The 22774-nt window shown below is 29.4% G+C and overlaps 1 protein-coding gene across 2 annotated transcripts in view; it reads right to left on the bottom strand.

Annotated features, from left to right (window-relative positions):
- LOC135958764 (glutathione hydrolase 1 proenzyme) overlaps positions 1-22547 on the bottom strand; it is an 89267-nt gene extending 66720 nt beyond the window's left edge. The window contains exon 1 of one of the 2 annotated variants that reach the window (XM_065509659.1): positions 22126-22547. In XM_065509659.1, the coding sequence (XP_065365731.1) occupies positions 22126-22196 (71 nt within the window). In that variant the 5' untranslated portion in view covers positions 22197-22547. The remainder of the gene's footprint in view (positions 1-22125) is intronic. The other variant, XM_065509661.1, reaches the window with a different exon arrangement.
- Positions 22548-22774: the final 227 nt, after the last annotated feature.

The raw sequence follows: 22774 nt of genomic DNA, 5'->3' as shown, positions 1-22774 counted from the left end.
GATGAGGATTTCTTTTGGCTCGGAATCCATATGGTGACAGAAGTATGGGAAAAATTCATAGCTAACAATGGCCAATACTTTGAAATGTTCGCTGCGGCTTCGCTGAGATGCTTATTCGCATAGACCTACGACTTAAGAAAACCCCATAAGAAGAAGTCTCTCAAAAGGCTCTCAAATGAGAACGAATTCAGGCCAAAATAAGTTTGGCAATCATCGATCTATAGCTCTCGCCGTTGACGGTAATGACCTGGGCAGTCCAAACTCTACACCAAACAGTGACTTTTTTTCTCATTTGTGAGATCCAATGCATCCCTTAAAATAGGCGAAACGCGCGGAGCTTTGCCCGAACAGGACACACATTTTGATTAAAAAAATTTTTGTTTTTTGGCAAAACAAACTGAACAAATGACAGCCGATTCGACAGATGTAGCTTCAACATTATGCCCGTTATCAACTGTCAAAGTTCGGAAGTCCCTATTGGAAGACCCTTTATAAGTATAAAACCATGAGCGTCTTTTTCATCAAAATTATTTTTTCACCAAATTTTTTTTTCACTTAAGTTTTTTTAGAAAAAAAAATTGTTCACCTAAATATTTTACAAAAAAATAATTTTTAATATTTACGTTAAAGTTTACTTGGTGAAGGGTATATAAGATTCGACACAGACGAATATTTGATGTTAAAAAAAATATTTTTTGGTGAAAAAAGAATTCGGTTTAAAAATATTTTCCCGATTTTGATCTATTTTCGGTCCAATTTTGTATAGAGCTATATAAGTCATTGGAAATGTATTTGAAATATCTATCATTATTGTCAATGTTAATGACTTAGTAATCCACATATTATAGATAAAAACATGTCCAAAATCATATATGTCGTCCCCTTAATAAAACAATAGTGTATAATTTTTTTGCCATTTGTAAATAATTGAGTTTACAAGTTTTTGTGTTAGTAGACATCTAGAACGAAAGCCAACCCACTTTGTGGAAGTAGAATTTCACCAAATTTTGACCACATATAGAATCAGTTATGTAGATTCAATAGTGTATATGCTTATACACTATTTTTTTATTGAGAGGACGATGTATGTATTTCTGCTATTTGTGGGTCACCAAATTTAAATAGCATCTGAACCGGGTCTATAGCTGAAATATTGATGTATATATCAGTATGTAAGTTATTTGGGGGCCTCAGAAACTTGATTTCAACATACAGACTGACATGGATATATCATCTCCGCTGTCTATAACGATCCAGAATTTATAAGTATATTTTATGAGGTCGCAAATGATAACTGTAGAAATTACAAAAGGAATGACTAACATTCATGCGCCCTTACCACTCATGATGACGGCAATAAAAATTAAATTAAACCTATTTACATACTGTAAATCACTTGACAAGTGACAGTGGTTGTAGCCAACAGCACTTAATTAAATCTATAAATATTTATTAATTAAATGCTGATAAAAAAAAAACGATTTAAAAATATTAACTACTTACGACTGCAAATAACATTCAATTAAGTGAAATTAGAAATAAAACGTGAATAGATTTTTAAATTTTCTACAATTTTCTTATGAATCACATTTTTAGCACCCACTGTTGCATTCACTTTGTGCATGCAGGCGTATTTGTTGGCTTTTCATCATTATGTTGCACATTCACCAAACGCTTTGTTGTTTCTGTATGTGTGTTGTTTAAATCGGATTTTTTTTTAAATTTTTTTGGTGTGCACTCTCTTGTTCATGTGTAAATTATTATGAATTTTTAATAGATGTTTAACACATAAAATTTTAATATTAAAATAGAGAAATATTCCTGCATAAATGCAAGTACCCAGAACTTGCTTTAAATTTCATATATTTGAATTTAAATACCGGGCGGAAAAAAATCAATAAACAACAACTAAAATTGTAATTACATGTATGACTATTTTCCAGAAATAGTGTGGCAGAAGTAAAATTTAAAATAAAAAAAATTACCAGTTTAAAAATGTAACACCGTAAATTCTTTAGAAGAAAAAGTTTTATAAAATTTTGTTAGACGTTTCTACCCATAATTAATGATAACTCAGAAAGGGAAAAACCGACAGTATTAAAATAAACTTAGACCAGTTGAGATTTTCATAACCTTTAATCCGTTTATCTATTACGTTTCAATCGGCTCAGCAGTTTTTGAGTTATAATAATAAATTGAAGCAAAAAATATATTTTTTAGATGAAATTAGAAATTTTTATTGTTTTAAAAAAATCATGAAAAATCGAAAACGGCAGAAATTGTTCAGAATTATTGCTTTATCTGAAAGCCATATGTAATAGGAACAAAATGAGATATCGATCATAAAAATCTATTGATCCTTTTCGAATTCATTCGCTATTAAGTGAATCAGCTCATTTTCACAAAATTTTAGTATTCTGTTTGATTTACTTAAAATTTAGTAGTTAATGTTCCTCTTTCGATTGTTTGAATTTCGAAAACATTTTTCCCATGCAATGTACAAATTTTCGTGTGTATATTGTGTTTCAATCAGCTCATTAGTTTCGGAGTTATAATAACAAATTAAAGCAAAAAATATATTTTTTAGGTGAAAATAGCAAATTTTTTTGTTTGAAAAAAATCATGAAAAATCGAAAACGCTAAAAACATTTCAGAATTATTACTTTATTGCAAAGCCACATATAGATAATATAGATAATAAAAATCGATTAATTAATTTCATATTTATTTACAATTAAGTGAATTCGCTCATTTTCACAAAATTTTAGTTTTTTGTTTGATATTGTTACGAAATTGTACTTGAATTCAAATATAACGATTTTAACGGCTGATTTAAAGTAGCATAATGCTTTCAAATAGCAGTGCCCAAACTTTAACATATCTGTGGGCATTATTAACATTGAATAAAAGCTTTCAGTTGACCATTGATCGTAAGTATGGCAACGCTGTTTGCTGCGACCGTATATTCGAATTCGAATATTCAGTTAAAGAACATTGTAGAAATAGAGCTTTCTGGATCGTAATGCAGTGTTATAAATATATTATAGTGGCAGAGGTTTCAGTCGTGAGTCAGTTTATCAGAGACGCTATTTGAAGAAACATCAACTGAGTGCCTTAAAGTGTGCTGTGTTTTTCAAGTGTATTCGTGTAAATTATAAATTATGTCTGTATTTCTGCGAATTTATAAACGTGTATAAAAAACATTGAGTGACTATTTAATTCTTTTGTTGTACATTTGAATAAATAAAGAGTTGTTACAATTTTCAAACTACTAAACGGCTCTTATTTGCAATCAAAAGTATCCGGTTTATTTAAAGGAAATAAACTAACGTTTTGAAAAGGTTAAAACGTAACAATATATATAAAATTGTGTATTTAATGTTCTTCTTACGATTGTAGTTTCGGAGTTATAATAACAAATTTAAGCAAAAAATATATTTTTAGGTGAAATTAGCAAATTTTTTTTTGTTTTAAAAAAATCATGAAAAATCGAAAACGCCAAAACAATTTCAGATTTATTGCTTTATCGCAAAGCCAAATGTAGTAGGAACCAAATGAGATATTGATCATAAAAATCGTTTAATTCTTTTCGAATCTATTCACATTTAAGTGAATTCTCCTATTTTCACAAAATTTTAGTTTTTTGATTGATATACATAAAATTGAGTAGTTAATGTTCTTCTCTCCATAGATTGAATTTTGAAAACATTTTCCCCATACATACTATGTATAAACTTTCATATGTATTTTGCGTTTCAATCGGCTCACTAGTTTCGGAGTTATAACAACAAATTGAAGCAAAAAATAATTTTTTTATGTGAAAATTGGAAATTTTTTGTTTTAAAAAATCATGAAAAATCGAAGACGGGAGAAATTGTTCAGATTTATTGCTTTATCACAAAGCCATATATAATAGGAATAAAATAAGATACCTGTCATAAAAATCGATGGATTATTTTCGAATTTATTCACTATTAAGTGAATTCCCTTATTTTCACAAGATTTTAGTTTTGTGTTTGATATACATAAAATTGAGCAGTTAATGTTCTTCTTTCGATTGATTGAATTTTGAAAACATTTGCCCAATGCTATGTATAAGTTTTCATGTATATATTGCGTTTCAATCGGCTCATTAGTTTCGGAGTTATAATAACAAATTGAAGCAAAAAATATATTTTTTACGTGAAAATAGCTAATTTGTTTGTTTTTAAAAAATCATGAAAAATAGAAAACGTCAGTATTGTTCAGGTTTATTGCTTTATCGCAAATCCACATATAATAGCAACAAAAACAGATATTGAGCAATAAAATTTATGGATTCTTTTCGATTCTATTCACAATTAAGTGAATTAGCTCATTTTCACAAATTTTTAGTTTTTTGGTTGATATACATAAAATTGAGTAGTTAATGTTCATCATTAATTATCGGTCCTTATTTCCGTCAATGCTTTTTTATTTGAGAATATGGATTATGTAGAGTAACCCATCTATCGACTTTTATCACCCATTAGGTGGGTGCAGAAATCTCGTTAAACTGAAACACCACATTAACATATTAAACACAAAAATTCAATTTTAATTGAATTATAATTAATAAACACAAGATTTATTTATACAAAAAACAACAATAATAAGAAACACAATTTTTAAACAAACAGTGAAAAGAAAAAAAATATATAAGAAATCGAAAGTAGGTGTTATTGGGTTGGTTCGTTGGATCATTCTTCTTTTGTTGCTGGTCATAAAACCAATATTGGCAAACAATTTCAATTTATCAATGAGCCGGATAAAATTATTAAACACATACGATTTCCACAAGTTCACAAGCAAATTGAACTTTTTTTCGTGTTATTTTTGCTGACAGCAACAAAACTTTTATAAAAAAAAAAACTGAGCGCGTGGGCTGTAGTAGTAGACATTTAATGGCCAGATTGTTGTTGTTGCTATTGTGGTAGTACAAGTCTGAAAGCGAGTAAAGATTTTGCTACCATTTAAAACAGACAGACTGATATTAACGTATAATTACGTCATGTTAGCAGATGTTTTATTTTTTATAAAAAAAAAATAGTTTTTTTCTCATTTATTTATTTTAAAATAAAAATAATGTAAATGATCAAATTAATATGGCTGGAAAAATGTCTTAGAAACAAATGATTAATCGATAAGAGTTTCAAATTAAAACATTAAACAAGACTTTAACTACACTCAGACAAATTGTGTTGGTTAAAAGTTGGGCAAGAGGAAGTTGTCAGGGCCTGTGAACTCGTATGTATGAGTTGTTGATTAAGGAAATTAAAGTTTCAACTTAAATATAACTTATGATTAATGATATTTTATACCAGTGCCCAGTTTTAATAAAATGAATTCAGAATATTACTACTTTTTTAATATTTTGGAAGGATGGAGTTTTAAAGTGGTATATTTTTGAATCTAATTGAGATATTGACTTCAAATTTGTTTTTGTAAGACCAAACATTAACTTATCTAAACAAAAACAAATTATTTCGGAATAAATGTGGATCAAATTGTTCCTAATATTTATTAAAATATTGATATAAATTTTAGTTTTAAAAACTCAGTAAATATGTAATATGTAATAAAATTTTTATTTATTAACAAAACTCAATGAAATTTTCAACGTTTTTTAAATTTGTTATTCAAAACACTTGTCAAAAGGTCAAAGGGAATCTCGAAATTCCTAAAAATTGGAGCGAAAATCCCAAAATTATTTTTTACAATTTTGCCCATAGGGTCCACAATTCCTTCGGGGCTGCGAAAATACTTTGGAAATAAATGTGAAACACATCAAAGTTTCCAAAGCTGCTTTCAGTTTTCTCATCCCATCTTTGAGATTTTAGAACATGTGACCCAAATTTGAAATTTTTATTAAAAAAGTAGGTCAAATTCCGAAGCACATATCCGAAGACATATTCGAAAAATAGGACATGTTTTTTATATCAAAATATTAACCGTAAAGATACCTTACAGAAAACTATAAAATTGTTATACAGTGAGCCTCAAAAGAGAGTAAACACCAAAAATTATTTGATTTTTTATTAAGATAATGAAATCCTAAAATCTATCCATCGATTAAAATTTAACAGTCTCGGTTTGATGGAGATTGAGTTGAATAATGGATTCGGTTCTGAAAAAAGAACATTTAAGTCGGAATATAATGATTTTTATGATCTTAAAAAATCAAAAAATTTACTGGTGTATACTCACTTCTGAGGCTGTGTGTATGTTCTTAAAGAACGTTATTTTTAATAAAAAAAAAGAGTTAAGTCATCTTTTCGTCCAAAAAACAGCAAAAATCTACTATTTTTTATTTTTTGAATTAAATTTTGTTAAAAATTTTTTATTTTTTGATCCATAATTGTTATTGTTCTGAAATCTTGTGTAGATTAGTGGTAATTTAGTTGTTCATTCGGTAAAAAATACGCCCTGTATTTTTAAAAAAGCGGACCAAGGTATGGCAAAATTTTAAAATTTAAATTTTGAAATGCCTCTAACTCGGCCCATGCAAGCATGTTTTTTCAAGACCTAGCCGAGCGCTTTCCAAAAATATAAAAAGCTTTGTAGGGCCCATTTTATTAAATTAAACTAGAATACCCCTTGGCTGTGATCTTGTCCAATTTTATTCAGATCGGACCAGCCGTTTAGAAATGCCAGATTAATTTCTAAAAAATTGTGATTCTGCCCCACTGTGCATTGGAAACAACAAAGTTTTTTTCTTCGAAAAAATCGAATATTGTGCCAACAAAGCGTTATATGCGGGAAGTTTTGCTTTACATCTTTAATTTAAAACAAGTAAGAAAGTATGGTCGGTCAAGCCCGACCATATAATACCCTACACTAAGTAAAAGAGCAAAAACATTTTTCTTTTAAAATTTCAATAATTTATATTTTTGAGTGATTTTCGGAAGTGGGCCTTTTATGGGGGCTATGTCCAATTATGGACCGATCACCATGCACTTAGGTCGTGTGATTTATGTCTATATTAAAGTTATCTATGTTGAATTTTGTGAGTATACCAACATTTTTAAGCGATTTATGCACGTTAAAGTGATTTTTGGAAGCGGGTCTATATGGGAGCTATGACTAATTATAGACCAAATGTCACAAAATTTGGTGACATGAATTTTGTGTATATAAAACTTATTTGGAGCGGAATTTGTGGATATACATATATAAATTAAACATTTATGACCGATAAAGTCCAATTTCGGGAGGACATTTGTATGGGGGTTAGGTGAAATAATGGACCGATTTTAGCCAGTTTCAATGGGCTTGGTCCTTGAGCCGAAAAAATAATATGTACCAAATTTCATCGAAATATCTTCAAAATTGCGAACTGTACTCAGCCGACCAGACGGACGGACGGGCATCGTTTAATCGACTCAGAAAGTGATTCTAAGTCGATCGGTATACTTTAAGGTGGGTGTTAGACTAATATTTTTGGGCGTTACAAATATCTGCACAAACGCATAATACCCACCCCACTATGGTGGTGTAGGGTATAAAAAGTACCGTTGCAGCACACCGATTGCTCACCGAAGCTTATGGTGAATGTGTTTCCTCGATTTCAACGTGCGAGAGATGGTTTGTTCGGTTCAGAAGTGGTGATTTTGACACGAACGACAAAGATCGCCCAGGCCAGCCAAACAATTTTAAGATCAAGAATTGGAGGCATTACTCCCTGAAGAATCTTGTCAAACTCAACAAGAGCTTCCAAAATCATTGGGAACTACTCAAGCAGCAATTTGAAAACGTTTGCGAACAGCAGGATTCATCCAAAAGCTGGGAAATTGGGTACCATACGAATTGAAGCTGAGAGAGCTTGAAAGACGTTTTGCATGTCTGAAATGATGCTTGAACGATGTAAAAGAAAATTATTTTTGCACCGAATCATTACTTGTGATGAAAAACGGATCCATTGCAATAACCCGAAGTGTAAGATATCGTATGTTAAGCCCGGCCAAACAGCAGAATCTATACCAAGGCAAAATATCCATGGAGCGAAAGTAATGTTCTGTATTTGGTGGGAGCAAAAGGATCGTGTCTATTATAAGCTGCTGAAATTTGGTCAGACCATCACAGGGAACCTGTAAGGAATTTAACAGATTTGTTTGAAGCAAGCATTGGCCGAAAAATGCCCAGAAAATACTTTGCCACATTATGCAATACCTGTTAAAAATAATTTGGAAAGAAGTGGTTGGGTCTGCCTTATGGTGCAGACCTTTCCCCGTCCGATTACTATTTGTTTCGATGGATGCAGAACGCTCTCTCTGGGATACGCTTCACTTTGGAACAGATTATCCGATTTTGGATTGATTCGTTCTTGACCTCTAAAGATGAGCAGTAAGATGAGGAATCCATATGTTGCCAGAAAGACTTTTTCTTGAAATAATTAATTTTAATGATTAAATTAACGATTCCCTGTTTTATTCTTCTAAAGCAACATATTGCTACCATCATCAATTCCTGAGTGTAAATTTTTTTTTTTAAATCTTAATAAAGAAATCTATTGTAAGTTAATCAAGCATAGAAGACAAGTCAACAAGACACAAATGAACTTACAAAATTAAAAACATGTACCCCATATTTATTTAATTTTTTTGCGTATTACCCCAAAAAATACACCAAGTTTTTAAAAATAGACAAAAAAATAACAAGAAAAAAACAACCATAAATAACACTTTAAACATAAAGTGTTTTTTCCCTCGCTAAAAAAAACAAATTGAAAATTTCAATACTCAACTCTCTAATCCACATAATTCAAACTATGAAATCGATGATTTGTTTACACTCTAACATTATTTTTCCTACTACTTAACAGAAACCAGAAAGTTGTAAACAAAAATCATTTTCATTTAAAAATTTTTAGTATGAGTTCATGCAACCAACAAACATCACGTCATACACTTCCACAGTAAATGAACAACTCTACTTGTAAAACAACACAAACACTTGACTTCTTCCATATGGGGGCCGACCAACAACAATAAAACGCACTCACAATTACAACAATAAAACGCACTCACAATTACACTGCAACACATACTGGGGGCTGACGACGACGACGACTGCACACTAAATTAACCCAAAATCAATCAACAGCATTTACAAACAACAACGGCAAAATAAAATTAGAAAACCAACAAGTTTTAAAATTTATTGAACAAGCTCATAAAAGTATGTTCAACATTTAGTTGTGGTTGTGATTGCAATTATATTTACAGTGGGTGATAAAAATTGAGGAGTCTCTACAAATAATATGGATTTCAATGCTTTTAATAAAGTAGCTAAAAACAAAGGTTGGCTACAGTTAGCCCTACTGCTCTACTGCCGTTATCGATAAACTATCTTTACCGAAATAACTGCAATAATCGTTAACTTTATTCTATAAAGAATTTTAAATTAAGAAAATTGTTTAAATCTACGGAATTTGAGGAGTAGTTATTATTTTTAATTTTTTTAAACTACTTATATTAATCATTTAAGTCAGACGGAAGTTTCCGTTACCGCTAAAATACCGTTACCGGAGCCAAAATGCCGCTATCGCTAAATTATCATAACCGAAATAATCCAAATTAGAGTTAACGTTAACTTTTTCAGTTTCGAATCGGTAGCCAGCCTACTGACGTCAGGGGATATGCTTCAACAAATTCAAAATAGATTGAATTTTAAATAAACGAAAAAAATGTTTCATTGAAATTATGTATATGAGGGATTTCATTTCAAGTGAACCAACTTTTAAAATCGATTTCTTCCAATCGGGACAGTAAGTCAGATATAATTTTTTTAACAAGATTGATCAAGAACTCTCTAAGTTAGAAGGGTCAAAATTTGATATTATGGACAAACATGTGTTTTTTCTCAACCATGTAATTTATTACCTATTGTTCTTAGCAAATTGTGTCCCAAATAGTTTAGATAGCTATTTCTTCAATTTTTCGAAAAAAATAAAAAAAATTTAATATTTTTTTTTCTGAAATCAAAAACTTTTTTGATTTTTTTCAAGGTGGCTTTTTTGATTTTTTTTTCTTAAAAGAAAAAAAAGAAAAAAATTTTAATATTATTTTTCCGAAATCAAAAACTTAGATTTTTTTTTCTTAAAATAAATCTTAGATATTTTCCTAGAAGACCTATTTGGTCGATCGTGGGATGCGAGTTCGATATCTATCAACAAAATATATGTTTTGTAAATCGAAACATAAATTTTTTTATTTTTTTTTTTGCATTTTTCAAAATGGACCCTTTTCTAATTTGTTTTTTGCTCAAAACAAAGCTTAGGTCCATTCGTTTAAGAGAGTTTTAGTAATATTTTGTAACTCAAGAAATACAATTTTTCCTTTTTTTTTTATAAAATCTGACTTTTTTTTACAAAATTTTTTTGCTCAAAGAAAGATTATTTCCATTTTCTTAAGAGGTTTTTGATCGCTTAGATAGTTATATATCAACATTAATTTTTTGTAACTCAAGATATAAAAATTTTGATTTTTTTTTTGCAAAATCTAACTTTTTTACAAAAATGCGTTTTTTTAATTTTTTTTTTTTTGCTAAAAGAAAGCTTAGGTCTATTCCTTTAAGAGCTTTTTGGTCTCGTAGAGGGATGCGAGTGTGATATACATATATTAAAATAATTGTTTTCTAACTCAAGACATACAATTTTTGAGTGATTTTTTCACATTTTTATTGAAACATGTGGCCGAGCATTGTCATGATGGAATATTACGGTTTCATGTCTGGTCGCTTATTCTGGGCGTTTTTCGGACAATGTTCGCTTGAAACCAATGAGTTGCGTTCGGTACTGGTTCCCTGTAATGGTCAGATTTCAGCAGCTCATAATATATATGATCCATTTACTCCCACCAAATACATAGCATTATATTAGCGCCATGGATATTTGGCATTGGTATTGATTCGGCTGGTTGGCCGGGCTTCACATACGATCTCTTACACTTCGGGTTATTGTAATGGATCCATTTTTCATCGCATATAATGATTCGGTGCAAAAATTAGTTTCTTTTATAGCGTTCGAGCATCATTTCGGATATGCAAAAACGTATTTCAAGGTCTCTCGGCTTGAATTCATATGGTACCCAATTTCTCTGCTTTGAAATTGCTGCTTGAGTAGCTCTAAATAATTTTGCAAGCTCTTGATGAGTTTTACAACAATCTTCCTGGAGTAATGGCTTCAATTCTAGATCTTCAAACTTTTTTTTGGCGAGCAATCAGTGTACTTCACCTGCTTTTTTTGCAAATCAATAAAAGTAAAGCAAAACTTCCCGCATATGACGCTTTGTTGCCACAAAATTTCGACATTTTCGAAGCAAAAAGAAAAATTTGTTGTGGGAAAAGACGTACGGAAATTCTTCGTAAATATTTTTTCTTGATCAGAAATGTTTCGTATTGAGAATTAGCAAAATCGGTTTAGTACAACTAGTTATGGACCAAAATTTGAGACAACCTACAAAAACGTTTATAATTCTCAAAAAATGTTTGGCTATTTTCTTTAAATTATTACAAATTAGATTAAAGATTAAATTTTGCACATAAACTGTTTTGAAAATGCAAAGAATCGGTCCATGATTTCTATAAAAGAGAAATTATAAAAACAAATTTTGTTTGGATCGATTCATATTTAAATATAGCGCCACTTCCTAAAATCACTTAAATATGCATTACTCTCTTAGAAATATCAGGTTGAAATTCGACACAACTAATTTTAATATATAGGCAATTCCATATCATCGTATGTGACATTTGTATGCCTATAGATTGGAATAGATTTTGCAAAAATAAGAGTATCTGAAAAATAATTTGGTCTTTTTGTTCAATTCAAAGGGTACAATATTTTAAAATAATAAAAAGTTCTTTCGAAATATTGTTGTCCAAAATATTGAGCGAAATAAGGGTATATCGTACGTGACATAAAACGGAACTCATTTTGAAGTACATGTAGAAATATGCGAAAATATTCGAATCGTGAGAGGCGTTATGTTTTCTTTTAATTTCTTACACTAAACAAAATATTTTTCCTTTACAATCCGTCATATTTTAATAAAAACAATCTTTGGATGATTTTATAATAAATAAAATTTAATATCGTACGTGACATACCATACGTGACAGATTTTTCTCTTATAATAAAACAATATATGTATACAAAAACTAAAAAATTTAATAGAAAATATATGTGTGTACATTCGGTTTCAATAAACAATTTTATAATAGCAAATAAACAATCAGAGTCAAATTCATTTTATACTATATGCTAATTGGGAGCTTAGTTTTAATCGCTTAGTTTTAAATACGCCAATTAAATTAAAAAATTAAATATAGTCAGTTTAAACTAATATTTTTGCCAATAAAATGTTGTAATAAGCTCTAAATACTTACACATAGTAATATTTTAGTGTTTTCTCCTATTCAAATCATCTTGAAAAAAAGTTTCAAGGGTTTTTGGGATTTCAGCCGTGGTAGTCATTCTCGTGGAATTGCCCATATGCTAATTCGATATCTATCAAAATAAATGTTTTGTAACTGAAAACAGAACATTTATTTTGATAGATATCGAACTCGCATCTAGGGTTTTTAATTTCCCGGCCTTTTTTGATTCCCGAGAATCGGGAAATTTTTTTCGACATTACCGGGTACAAGGCTATTCCCGAAATATATAATGGTACTGTAAATTAGGAATATTATAGCCAAATTTCATATACAAACTTAGTGTTATAATTAATAAATATCAGAGCTTTGAATTAATTAATAAAATTTGAGCTTAATTCATTAAAATCTTAATCCGTTGTCAGCCTTTCATTTCATAAATCTATTCCTAATATTTAATTTTTTAGATTCAGCCTTTGTTTAAAAAGAATTAATTTTAAAGTTAATTAATAACAGAATTTATTCAAACTTTGAATGATTACATTTTTGTTAAATCAAATCATTTACAAAATTAATTGAAAAAATTGTCTTAAGCCTTTTTGTACTAGATTTAAATTGAAGAAAAATTTAATCAATTAATAATTTTATGAAGCTATTTTGTTATGGATTTGAAGAAGAAATTTAAAGAAAAAAATTCTATAAATAATGAATTCACTTTTTAAATTTTCATACGAAAAACTCCAAATAAATAATAATAATAAGCTGACTATTATTGCCGAGATATAAAGAAAAACCTTTTCACTGTTTTTTTGGTGAACAAAATATTGTTCTAGCTGTTTTCTATGTATTTTCGTAAGTTTTTAATTCCCGTGATTCCCGACTAAATCCGGGAATCGGGTAGTGAAAAATTGGCATAATTCCCGGGAAATTTGTACCGGGAATTCCCGTGATAAAAACCCTACTCGCATCCCACTAAGCGACCAAATTTGAAAAATGTTGATTTCGGAAAAAAAAATTATTTTTTTTATATTTTTTTTTTTCGAAATATTGAAGAAATAGCTATCTAAACTATTTGGGACACATTTTGCTAAGAACAATAGTTAATAAGTTACATGAATGAGAAAAAACACATGTTTCGTCAAAATTTCATTTTGTGTTCTTGTAAAATTGTATCTGAATTACTATCCAATAGGTCTAACCTTGGTGCAAATTTAATCCCGGAAGACATCGATTTTAAAAGTTTGTTCATTTGACATGAAATCTCCCATATATGGAAACCGCCGTAACAAATTTTATGAAGATCGGTTCAGAATTGTTCATAGTTCCCATATAATAACCACTTTCGAACTTACAACTTTCTTACAAATATCGATTTCGAACCAAAATTTTACAAAAAAACTACTCAAATCGAATGGGCCAGATAAATGTTTTTATAAAATTCGTCATAGCGGAATATAAACTCTTACTTGTTAACCTTTCCGTCCCCGCCTACACAAATGTGTAGGTAAATTTAACGTATTTTGTAGAGACATTTATATATTATGTACGGTTTTTTGTTCCTGTTTTAAATGTCTCAATATGATCCCTAGTTAGCATAATATATTTAATTGATCATTGTTGATCAGTGTTTGCACAATTTATCAAAACAACAAATTATGGGGCAATGTATTGCAATGTGAAAAAGGTTGGGGTTAAGTGTGATGTCATAATTTTCCTCTCTTTTATTTCGAATTTCCTAATGCCCGTCTTTTTAATTTCATTACTCACTGTTTACTAAATTTCCACCTCAAACAAACTAACAACAAAATGCATATAAAGTAATAAACAGTTTTTTCTTCGGTTTTTTTTGTATTTCCATATCAACATTACAAGTAGGTTGCAAGTTGCAAACTGATTGTGTCAGTATGTGTGATTTTTTTTAATGCCTCCACTAATGATTCCGCACACTGTGCGTGTGTATGATTTAAAATAAACCACACACACTTGCAGCAAACAGATCATTTGAAATGCATCATTTTACATTTGTTTAATGTAACAACTAAATTTAGCTGGTGTTTTTTTTCTTCTTCTAAATTTTTGTTGTTTATACATCTGTTGGATTAAACCGCAAATAAAGAAAAACAAACACAATGATTTTAATACTCTGTACTACGCGGTTTTGAAGGGTATACTAAGTTTAGCAGTGAAGTTTGTAATATAAAGAAAAATGTATGAGCTTTTTCATAAATTCTAAACAAATTTTAAACTAGAACAACAAATTTAATAAATGAAACCATAGGGTAACAGAGAGACGATACATAATTTTCAAAAACCTATGCCTGTTGTCAAAAACCTATCTCTTGCAATATATATTGACAAACATGTACTTTGTTGTTGCAATAGTTAGGCTTTAGGATTGTCTGGTCTCTATGTATCCCATCAGTTAAACAGGTAGTCATTGGCTGACTCCAATTGACTACTTGCTTAACTGATGGGATACATAGAGACCAGACAATCCTAAAACCTAATTAAAAAAAGTAATTTTCAAAAACCTATGCCTGTTGTCAAAAACCTAACTCTTGCAATAAACATTGTCAAACATGTACTTCGTTGTTGCAAGAGTTAGGTTTTAGGATTGTCTGGTCTCTATGTATCCCATCAGTTAAGAAAGTAGTCAATGTATCCCTTATAGACAGTGATTGTCACTAATGTTTGATCACTTGGCTGACTCCATTTTATATATTTTGTGTCATTTGATACGTATGTGCTATTTACAGAGCAGAAAGAAGTCAATTGGTTACTTTATACATCCCAGGTAATCTAGTGTGAAGTCAATTGGCACTTAAGTGTCTCTAAGTAATCTAGAGTGTAGTCACTTTACAATTTTCTTTTTTTCTTAAGTAAACTGACATCCTATGTAATCTAGTGCGAAGTCAATTGTCAATTTAGCGTCTCTAAGTAACCTATAGTGTAGTCACTTTGAACTGCTCTTTATAATGCAGTTATTTTAGCCACCAGAAGTAATCTGTTGAAGAGTTGTGGGAGGAAGGTTTGTTTACAAGCAAAAATTCTTCACATAATTGAAAAACTGATCAATTCTTTGCAACAATTATAAACATCTGAATTTCGTTGAAGTGGATCCGAAGCGTTAATCGAAAACTCTCCAGTAATACCAAAACTGATGGTCACTTTATAGGAAATCTTTTCAGCAACCCAAGCCAATTTTACGCAAGTTCTTGCAACATTTTCCTTTTGTCTAAAGCATGTCTATTTGTCGGCTTTCATTCCACTTAATATTATTTATGTCTTATTCGTTTTAAATCTTGTATTATTTACACTGAATTTATGCATTTGCTCTACATAATTTTTTTTCTTCTTTCTTCTAAATTCATTAAGTTGTTTAGACATTTCTTTGCATTATTTTATTTTTCTAGTTTTTGTCTGATTGAGCTGTTTAGACAAAACAAACTGTGTTGTTTGATGTGTGATCTTGTTTCTTTCCATATATTCCTTTCATTTTTTTAATACTTTAATGCGGCACTTAAGTTGAACTTCTTGTCTCTTGGAATGAATCAAATTTATTATTTTGCTTAAATTGTGGGAATTTATTTAAAACAATTTAAAATATTTTTTTCAAATTATTTCTAAACACACAAATATTTGTTTAACGCACTAGACTAGCATAAAGCAGAAAGGGGAAATTTGAATAAATTATTGCAGTCAAATTGTCAGTCAGTGATTGGGGGGTTTCGTTTTTGTTTGAAAATAAAGTCAAGGTTATCATTTTGTTGAGATAAGTGAGGAAAATTTGTTTGATGCTAAATGACAATGATCATTAATTTTCCTGAATGTGTATACATACATATTGTGTACCATTAAATGTGCTAGTAAATCACAAAATTTACTCAAAATAAATTTAATAGACACGAGTATTTCTCAATTTTTTTTTTGGAAATTAATGATCATATTAAGGGTCAATAGGGATTTCCTATATTTGACAGTTGATAGCGGCCATATTGTTGAAGCTACATATGAATTGACTGTCATTTGAGGGCATGGTCATCTCACGTAGAGGTGATGTGAACTGGCCAACGATATCGTGCGATTTGACACCTCTAGACAGTGGTCCTCAAAGCCAACATAAGTCAAAGCCAACATATACGGCTATACAAATATGACGAGTTTTTGAGGATCGGTGCTTTGCGTTTTTAGAATTTTTTACTCAAACCTAAAATTTTGTTTCAAAATTGGCCAAGTTTGGATAGGGCTGGGGGGTATAATGTCTGCTTAAGTTGATCAAATTTTACTTTATACGTTTTTGCCTTAAGTTCTCTTTCCAGATCATAAAAAAATGTTTATAGTCCCGTAGAAAATTTGTTTTTTATAAAAGAAAAAATATGGGGACTTTTTTGGGAAAAAACTTAAAAAAACACTTTTCACTGTTGCACAGTGTAATTGATCAGCCTATGAAATGAGTGTTTGAAAAGGGTTCTACGCCTTTCAGATGTCTACTTATGGGTTAACAAAGTTGAAATTTGTGGAAAAATCAATTTTATGGGAAGTAAAATAAAATATTTTTTAAAATGTTTGTGTTTCTTTTTAAAGTCTTTTATAATTTAAAATTATTTTAGAAAAGATTAAAAAAAAAATTTTAAAAAAAATTTTTTGGTTGGTTTTTCACGGTTTTATGTCATTTTTGGGGCATGCCTTTTTTCAAATTTTTACCTCTAGCAAAAAATGTGGCAAGGACGGGCAGCTGGAAATTTTTGCATTAGGTAAAGGAATAATCAAACCACTTATTTTGAAAATATGGCAAATATAGAAATTGATAGTTTTTTTATTTTCCATCAAAATTAATATTTGCACAAGCATGTATTGCATATATCCGAATCGTTATTCGCAAGCTATCCAATTCGTGGGCCTGTATATTTCTTATCTTTCTACAACTGACTTGAATCATGCTTGAATATAGTGAGAATTAGACATAATATTATTTTAAACTTTTACTTTCATCTTGGTTTCCTCTCAAAAACTGTTTGTGGTTGGTCATTTCACTTGTTGCTACTAACACCATGTACTTTTTTAGTATTTCATATATTTATTTCAAAAAAAAAAAATATTTTTTTTGTGAATCACAATCATCAGCGCTAATATAAATTATTAACACTAAATAGATTTATTATTATTTTCTTATTTATTTTACGATTAACGCATAAACAAAAATTAGCAAGAATATAAAAAAACCACAACTAAACAGAGTATAACAACGTAAACAGAATAAGACTGTAATGAAAACTATATTTAAGTATAAAAATAATTAATTGTGGTGTAAGGAAAATTATGAATTGGAATAAGAAAAGCAACAACACAATGAGGGTCAATAACCCAACACGGTGGAAATTCATTCAACGGAAATTAAAAATCCATAAAAAACTTATTTTTTTACAAAAACATGAAATTAAGTATTCTAATTAATCTTCCCTTTTAATTTAAATAAGTTAAGGCTTTCTATAAAATATATTCTACATCAGATTCAAAGAATGGAAAACTAACCAAAATTCAATCAATATGACACAAATTCTATTCCCCCTAATTCAGAAGGGAAATTAAATTGCAAAAAAAAAATATGAAAAAACACTTTCCTTATTCCAAACAAACTTTTCTCTCTCACCAATTCTTTAAAAAAAAAACTTCTTTTAAATACAAAATCAAATTCTTGAAAAAATTCATCTTCAAAATTTTTCTCCAAAGAAAAATCCCTATGTAGAACTGAAATTTAATTACAAAAAATATGAAAACTAAATTTTCAATCTCAAAAATTCTTGAAAAAATCAAATTCTTCCCATTTTAATACAAACAAGCAGAAATTCTTGAAAATAATCAACTATAAAATTCGTAAAAAAAATCGTAATGAACAGAACAGGGGGTCGATTCTGGTTCTTTGAAACGGTGAAATGAAAAATAACTTTTAATTTTCGTTTTCATAAAAACTTTTCATATTATTATTTCACAATTACACAAAAAATGATAAATAAATTAAAATGTTTTCATATGAAAAGAACAAGTGGAATAAAACAAATTGAAGAACGGGAATTGCAAACCCGTTCTTCGACCACCAGAAATAAAATTGGCAACAAATAAATATGAAATGACTCTTTTCTTACTAAAAACTAAACTGTCTTTCTCACAAATTCTTGGAAAAAATCATCTTGCTAATTCTTTACAAAAAAAAAAAAATCATAATGGAAATTCTTTTCAAAATAAAATCATCCCAAAAATTCTTCCCCCATATCAGAATCTTTTCCTACACGGGAAAAATTTACCGGTAATATTTTTTTGTAAAATTTAGGGGAAATGTTTGGGAATTTCCTTATAAGTTTTCTTCTTAAAGTTACAAAATTCAGATTCGTTGCGATGGCCAAATTTGTTGGTAATTTAATTATTCTATTAATTCCGATTTATTGATTTTATAGCATCGAAAACTACGAGTGTGACAATACCGATCAAATTCCACTATTAAATTAGAAACCCTTAAAAGGCTGGACCAACATTGTACAACCAAATATAGTTATTTTATACTTCTTTTAAAATGCTGGTCAAATTATAAGACAATTTATTCTGGTTGAAAATTCCCGGGAATGAAACGGTTTTTTAATTTCCTCCCGGGAAAGGAAAAAGTCCGGGAAATTAGGAACGCTACTGACCACTGTGCGTCAGAATCGAAATTTTATGGAAATAAATCTGGCATTTCTAAACGGCTTTTTCGATCGGAATAAAATTTGACGTGGGCGTAGCCAATAGTATTCGAGTTTAAGTTATTAAAATGGGCACTACAAATGCTCCAGGAGCGGCGCTATGGGAGCTCAAACTAGGGTATCTTCGACATAAAAAATTTTAAATCACGTGCCATTTTTTTTGTTTCCAACCCGATTTCAAAGATTTTTATATTTTTGAAAAACATTGGTGTGCTATTTATCTCTTATAATTTCCGAGTTATAGGCATTTCAAAATTTAAATTTTAAAATTTTGCCATACCTTGGTCCATTTTTTTAAAAATATAGGTCGTAATTTTGGACGGAATGGACTCGAATTGTTTTGTTAGTTAGATAACTAAATTAATAATAATATACAAAAGATTTCACAGCAATATCAATTATAGATCCAAAAATAAATGATTTTCAATTTAAATATTAAAAAAATAGTTGATTTTTGGAGCGAAAAGGTGACTTAACTCTTTCTTTATTAAAAAAAAATTTGTTTAAGACCATATAACAATTTTATATTTTTCTGTAAGATATCTTTATGAAGAAGATTCTGATAAAAAAAATTTCCTATTTTTCGAAGATGTCGCCCTTCAGAATGTGAACTATTTCTTTTATCAAAAATTCAACTTTGGGCCACATGTTCTAAAATCCCAAAGCTGGGATCAGAAAAAGCTGCTTTCAAAAGAAAGCAGCTTTTGAAACCTTAATCAGTTCCCTATTTATTCCCAAAGTATTTACCAATCCCAAAGGAAATGTGGACCCTAGGTCAAAATTTTAAAAAATATAATTTTTGGGATTTTTGCTAAAATTTTTAGGAATTGTGGGATTCCCTTTGACCTTTTGACACCTTTTTTACACTTTGTTATTTAGAATGATAAATTTAAAAAAACGTTGAAAATATCATTGAGTTTTGTTAATAAATACAGATTTTATTACATATTACATATTTATTGATATTCTAAACTAAAATTTGTATCAAAATTTTAATAGGATTGCAAATATTAGGAACAATTTGATCCACATTTATTCCGAAATGATTTTTATGTTAAGATAAGTTAATTTTTTTTTCTTACAAAAAAAAAATTCAAGTCAATATCTCAATTGTATTCAAAAATATGCCTCTTCAAAACTCCGTCCTTCAAAAAGTATTGTACTTTTTCAAACCAAAAAATTTTTATAAATTTTCTTAATATGACTAAATCAGAACCAATCACTTGTTGTTGAATTAAATATTAAGAAAATTTATAAAAATTTTTTGGTATGTAAAATTGCAATATTTTTCAAGAACAAAGTGGCATATTTTTGAATCTAATTGAGATTTTTTAATTTTTTTTAAAAAAAAGATTTTATTACAAACAAATTTTTTTGCTGAAAAAAAATTCGGGTTAAAAAATATTTTTCCCGATTTTGACCCATTTGGACCTACAATATACTATAATAGCCTTATATACATCATTGCAATCATCAAAATCGAAAATCAACTTATTTGTCCGATTGTCTTAACTCTTTCAGCCATGCTTTTTTGTGTATAAGTTTAAAATCAAAACATTTGCATTTTTACTTTAATCAAGGTTAGTTTATTATAAAAAAGTAAGAAAAAATTAATCAAAACATGAAAAAGCCACTCCATTCCAAGGTTTTTTATGGAGTGAAGTGGTTAGCTTACTAACCACCCTGGCGGTTGGCATTAAAAATAACTATGAGAAAAATTTTAGTTTCGTAAAATTTTTTGGAAATCGAATATTTATACCCTACACCACGATAGTGAGGAGGGTATAATGCGTATGTGCGGATGTTTGTAACGTCCAAAAATATTAGTCTAACAGCCACCTTAAAGTATACCAATCGACATAGAATCACTTTCTGAGTCGATTAAACGATGTCCGTCTGTCTGGCTGGTCGGCTGGCTGTCCATGTAAACATTGTGCGCAGAGTACAGTTCGCAATTTTGAAGATATTTCCATCAACTTTGGTACATATTATTTTTTCGGCCCAAAGACCAAGCCTATTGAAACTAGCTGAAATCGGTCCATTATTTCACCTAGCCCCCATACAAATGTCCTTCCAAAATTGGACTTTATCGGTCATAAATGTTTAATTTATATATGTATCTCCACAAATTCCGCTCCAAATAAGTTTTAAATATACAAAATTCATGTCACCAAATTTTGTTACGATCGGTCCATAATTAATCATCGCCCCCATATATACCTGCTTCCGAAAATCACTTTAATGTGCATAAATCGCTTAAAAATGTTGGTATACACACAAAATTCAACATAGTTAACTTTCATATAGACATAAATCACACGACCTAATTTCATGGTGATCGGTCCATAATTAGTCATAGCTCCCATATAAGGCCCTCTTCTGAAAATCACTCAAAAATATGAATTATTGAAATTTTAAAAGAAAAATGTTTTTGCTCTTTTATTTAGTGTAGGGTATTATATGGTCGGGCTTGACCGACCATACTTTCTTACTTGTTTTAACTAAATTTTATGAACAAACAGCCTAAATATCAACAAAGTAACACTGATTTTTACAATATTTTCAAATTAATATATTTATCTAACCAGAGCACCCTGACGGCAAAGTTTTGCAAAAAATCATAAACGATGACTTCAAAAAATATAATTGTTGAGTAAAAAGGCAATAAACTATGTTTTAAAGACTATAGAAAATCTGGTTAGTAAACTGACCACCCCACCCAACCGCAAAAGTGTTAAGTTAGTTACGTTGTTTAAAATTACTTTGAAGCCAAATAAATATTCGAACATCATATAATTTATCAAAAAATACACATCTGATAAGCATTTCAAAATCAGCTAATGAATTCAGTTGATATCCTTTATCTGAGATACCTACTTCGCGAACATGTCTAAGTTATTCAATCTCAAAATTTAGAAACTTCTTAAATTTAAGGAAACAATTTCAAAATAAATATAAAAATCTGAAAAAAATACATGATTAATTTAATTCAACTTACGATTGCATGGCAGCTGAAGATGAGTTACTAGTACTGGTGCTGGCACCAATACCACATGTCGTGGAATGCATTTGAAAGCTTTTAACGCCAACAGTAATGACAGAATTCTAGATAAATTGAATTAATTCTTAAAGTTTTTTTTATTTTATTCACTTTTCGTTGAATGTGACACTACTTATTAAATCTTATTAATTGTTGCTGTTGCATTGATATGCTGTGTCCTCGTTGTTGTTGGAAAATTCGTTGAAATCTTAAAATGGCACGCACCGAAATTGTGTAAAAAACACTCACAGATCTTAAACACTTATATGATTTTCAATACTAAACTACACTTTCTACGACTAAACACACGCGACACTTTTGGCACACAATCATATAGAGATTTGATTTTTTTTTTCTTCTCAATTTATGATTTTATTTTTTGTTGCAAGATGTAAAATATTTTTTACTTTTCTTCACATAAATTGTATTTGATTTTTTATTTTCACTTAATCTTTACATTAAATGCAGTTGTAAATTGATCGTGCAAAATGCGTATTTGCAAATTGTATTTAACACAGAAACGAGTGTGACTAAATGAATGTGTTTTTGCATAGAAAACGTTTTTAGTTTAACGAGTGTGATGTTCTCTATGGAAATTATGCTCCAG

This window comes from Calliphora vicina, chromosome 4 (genome assembly GCF_958450345.1).
Source record: "Calliphora vicina chromosome 4, idCalVici1.1, whole genome shotgun sequence".
Classification (NCBI taxonomy): Eukaryota; Metazoa; Arthropoda; class Insecta; order Diptera; family Calliphoridae; genus Calliphora; species Calliphora vicina.
The sequence above is the reverse complement of the archived record's forward strand: the minus strand, read 5'-3'. Positions and strand labels throughout refer to the sequence as shown.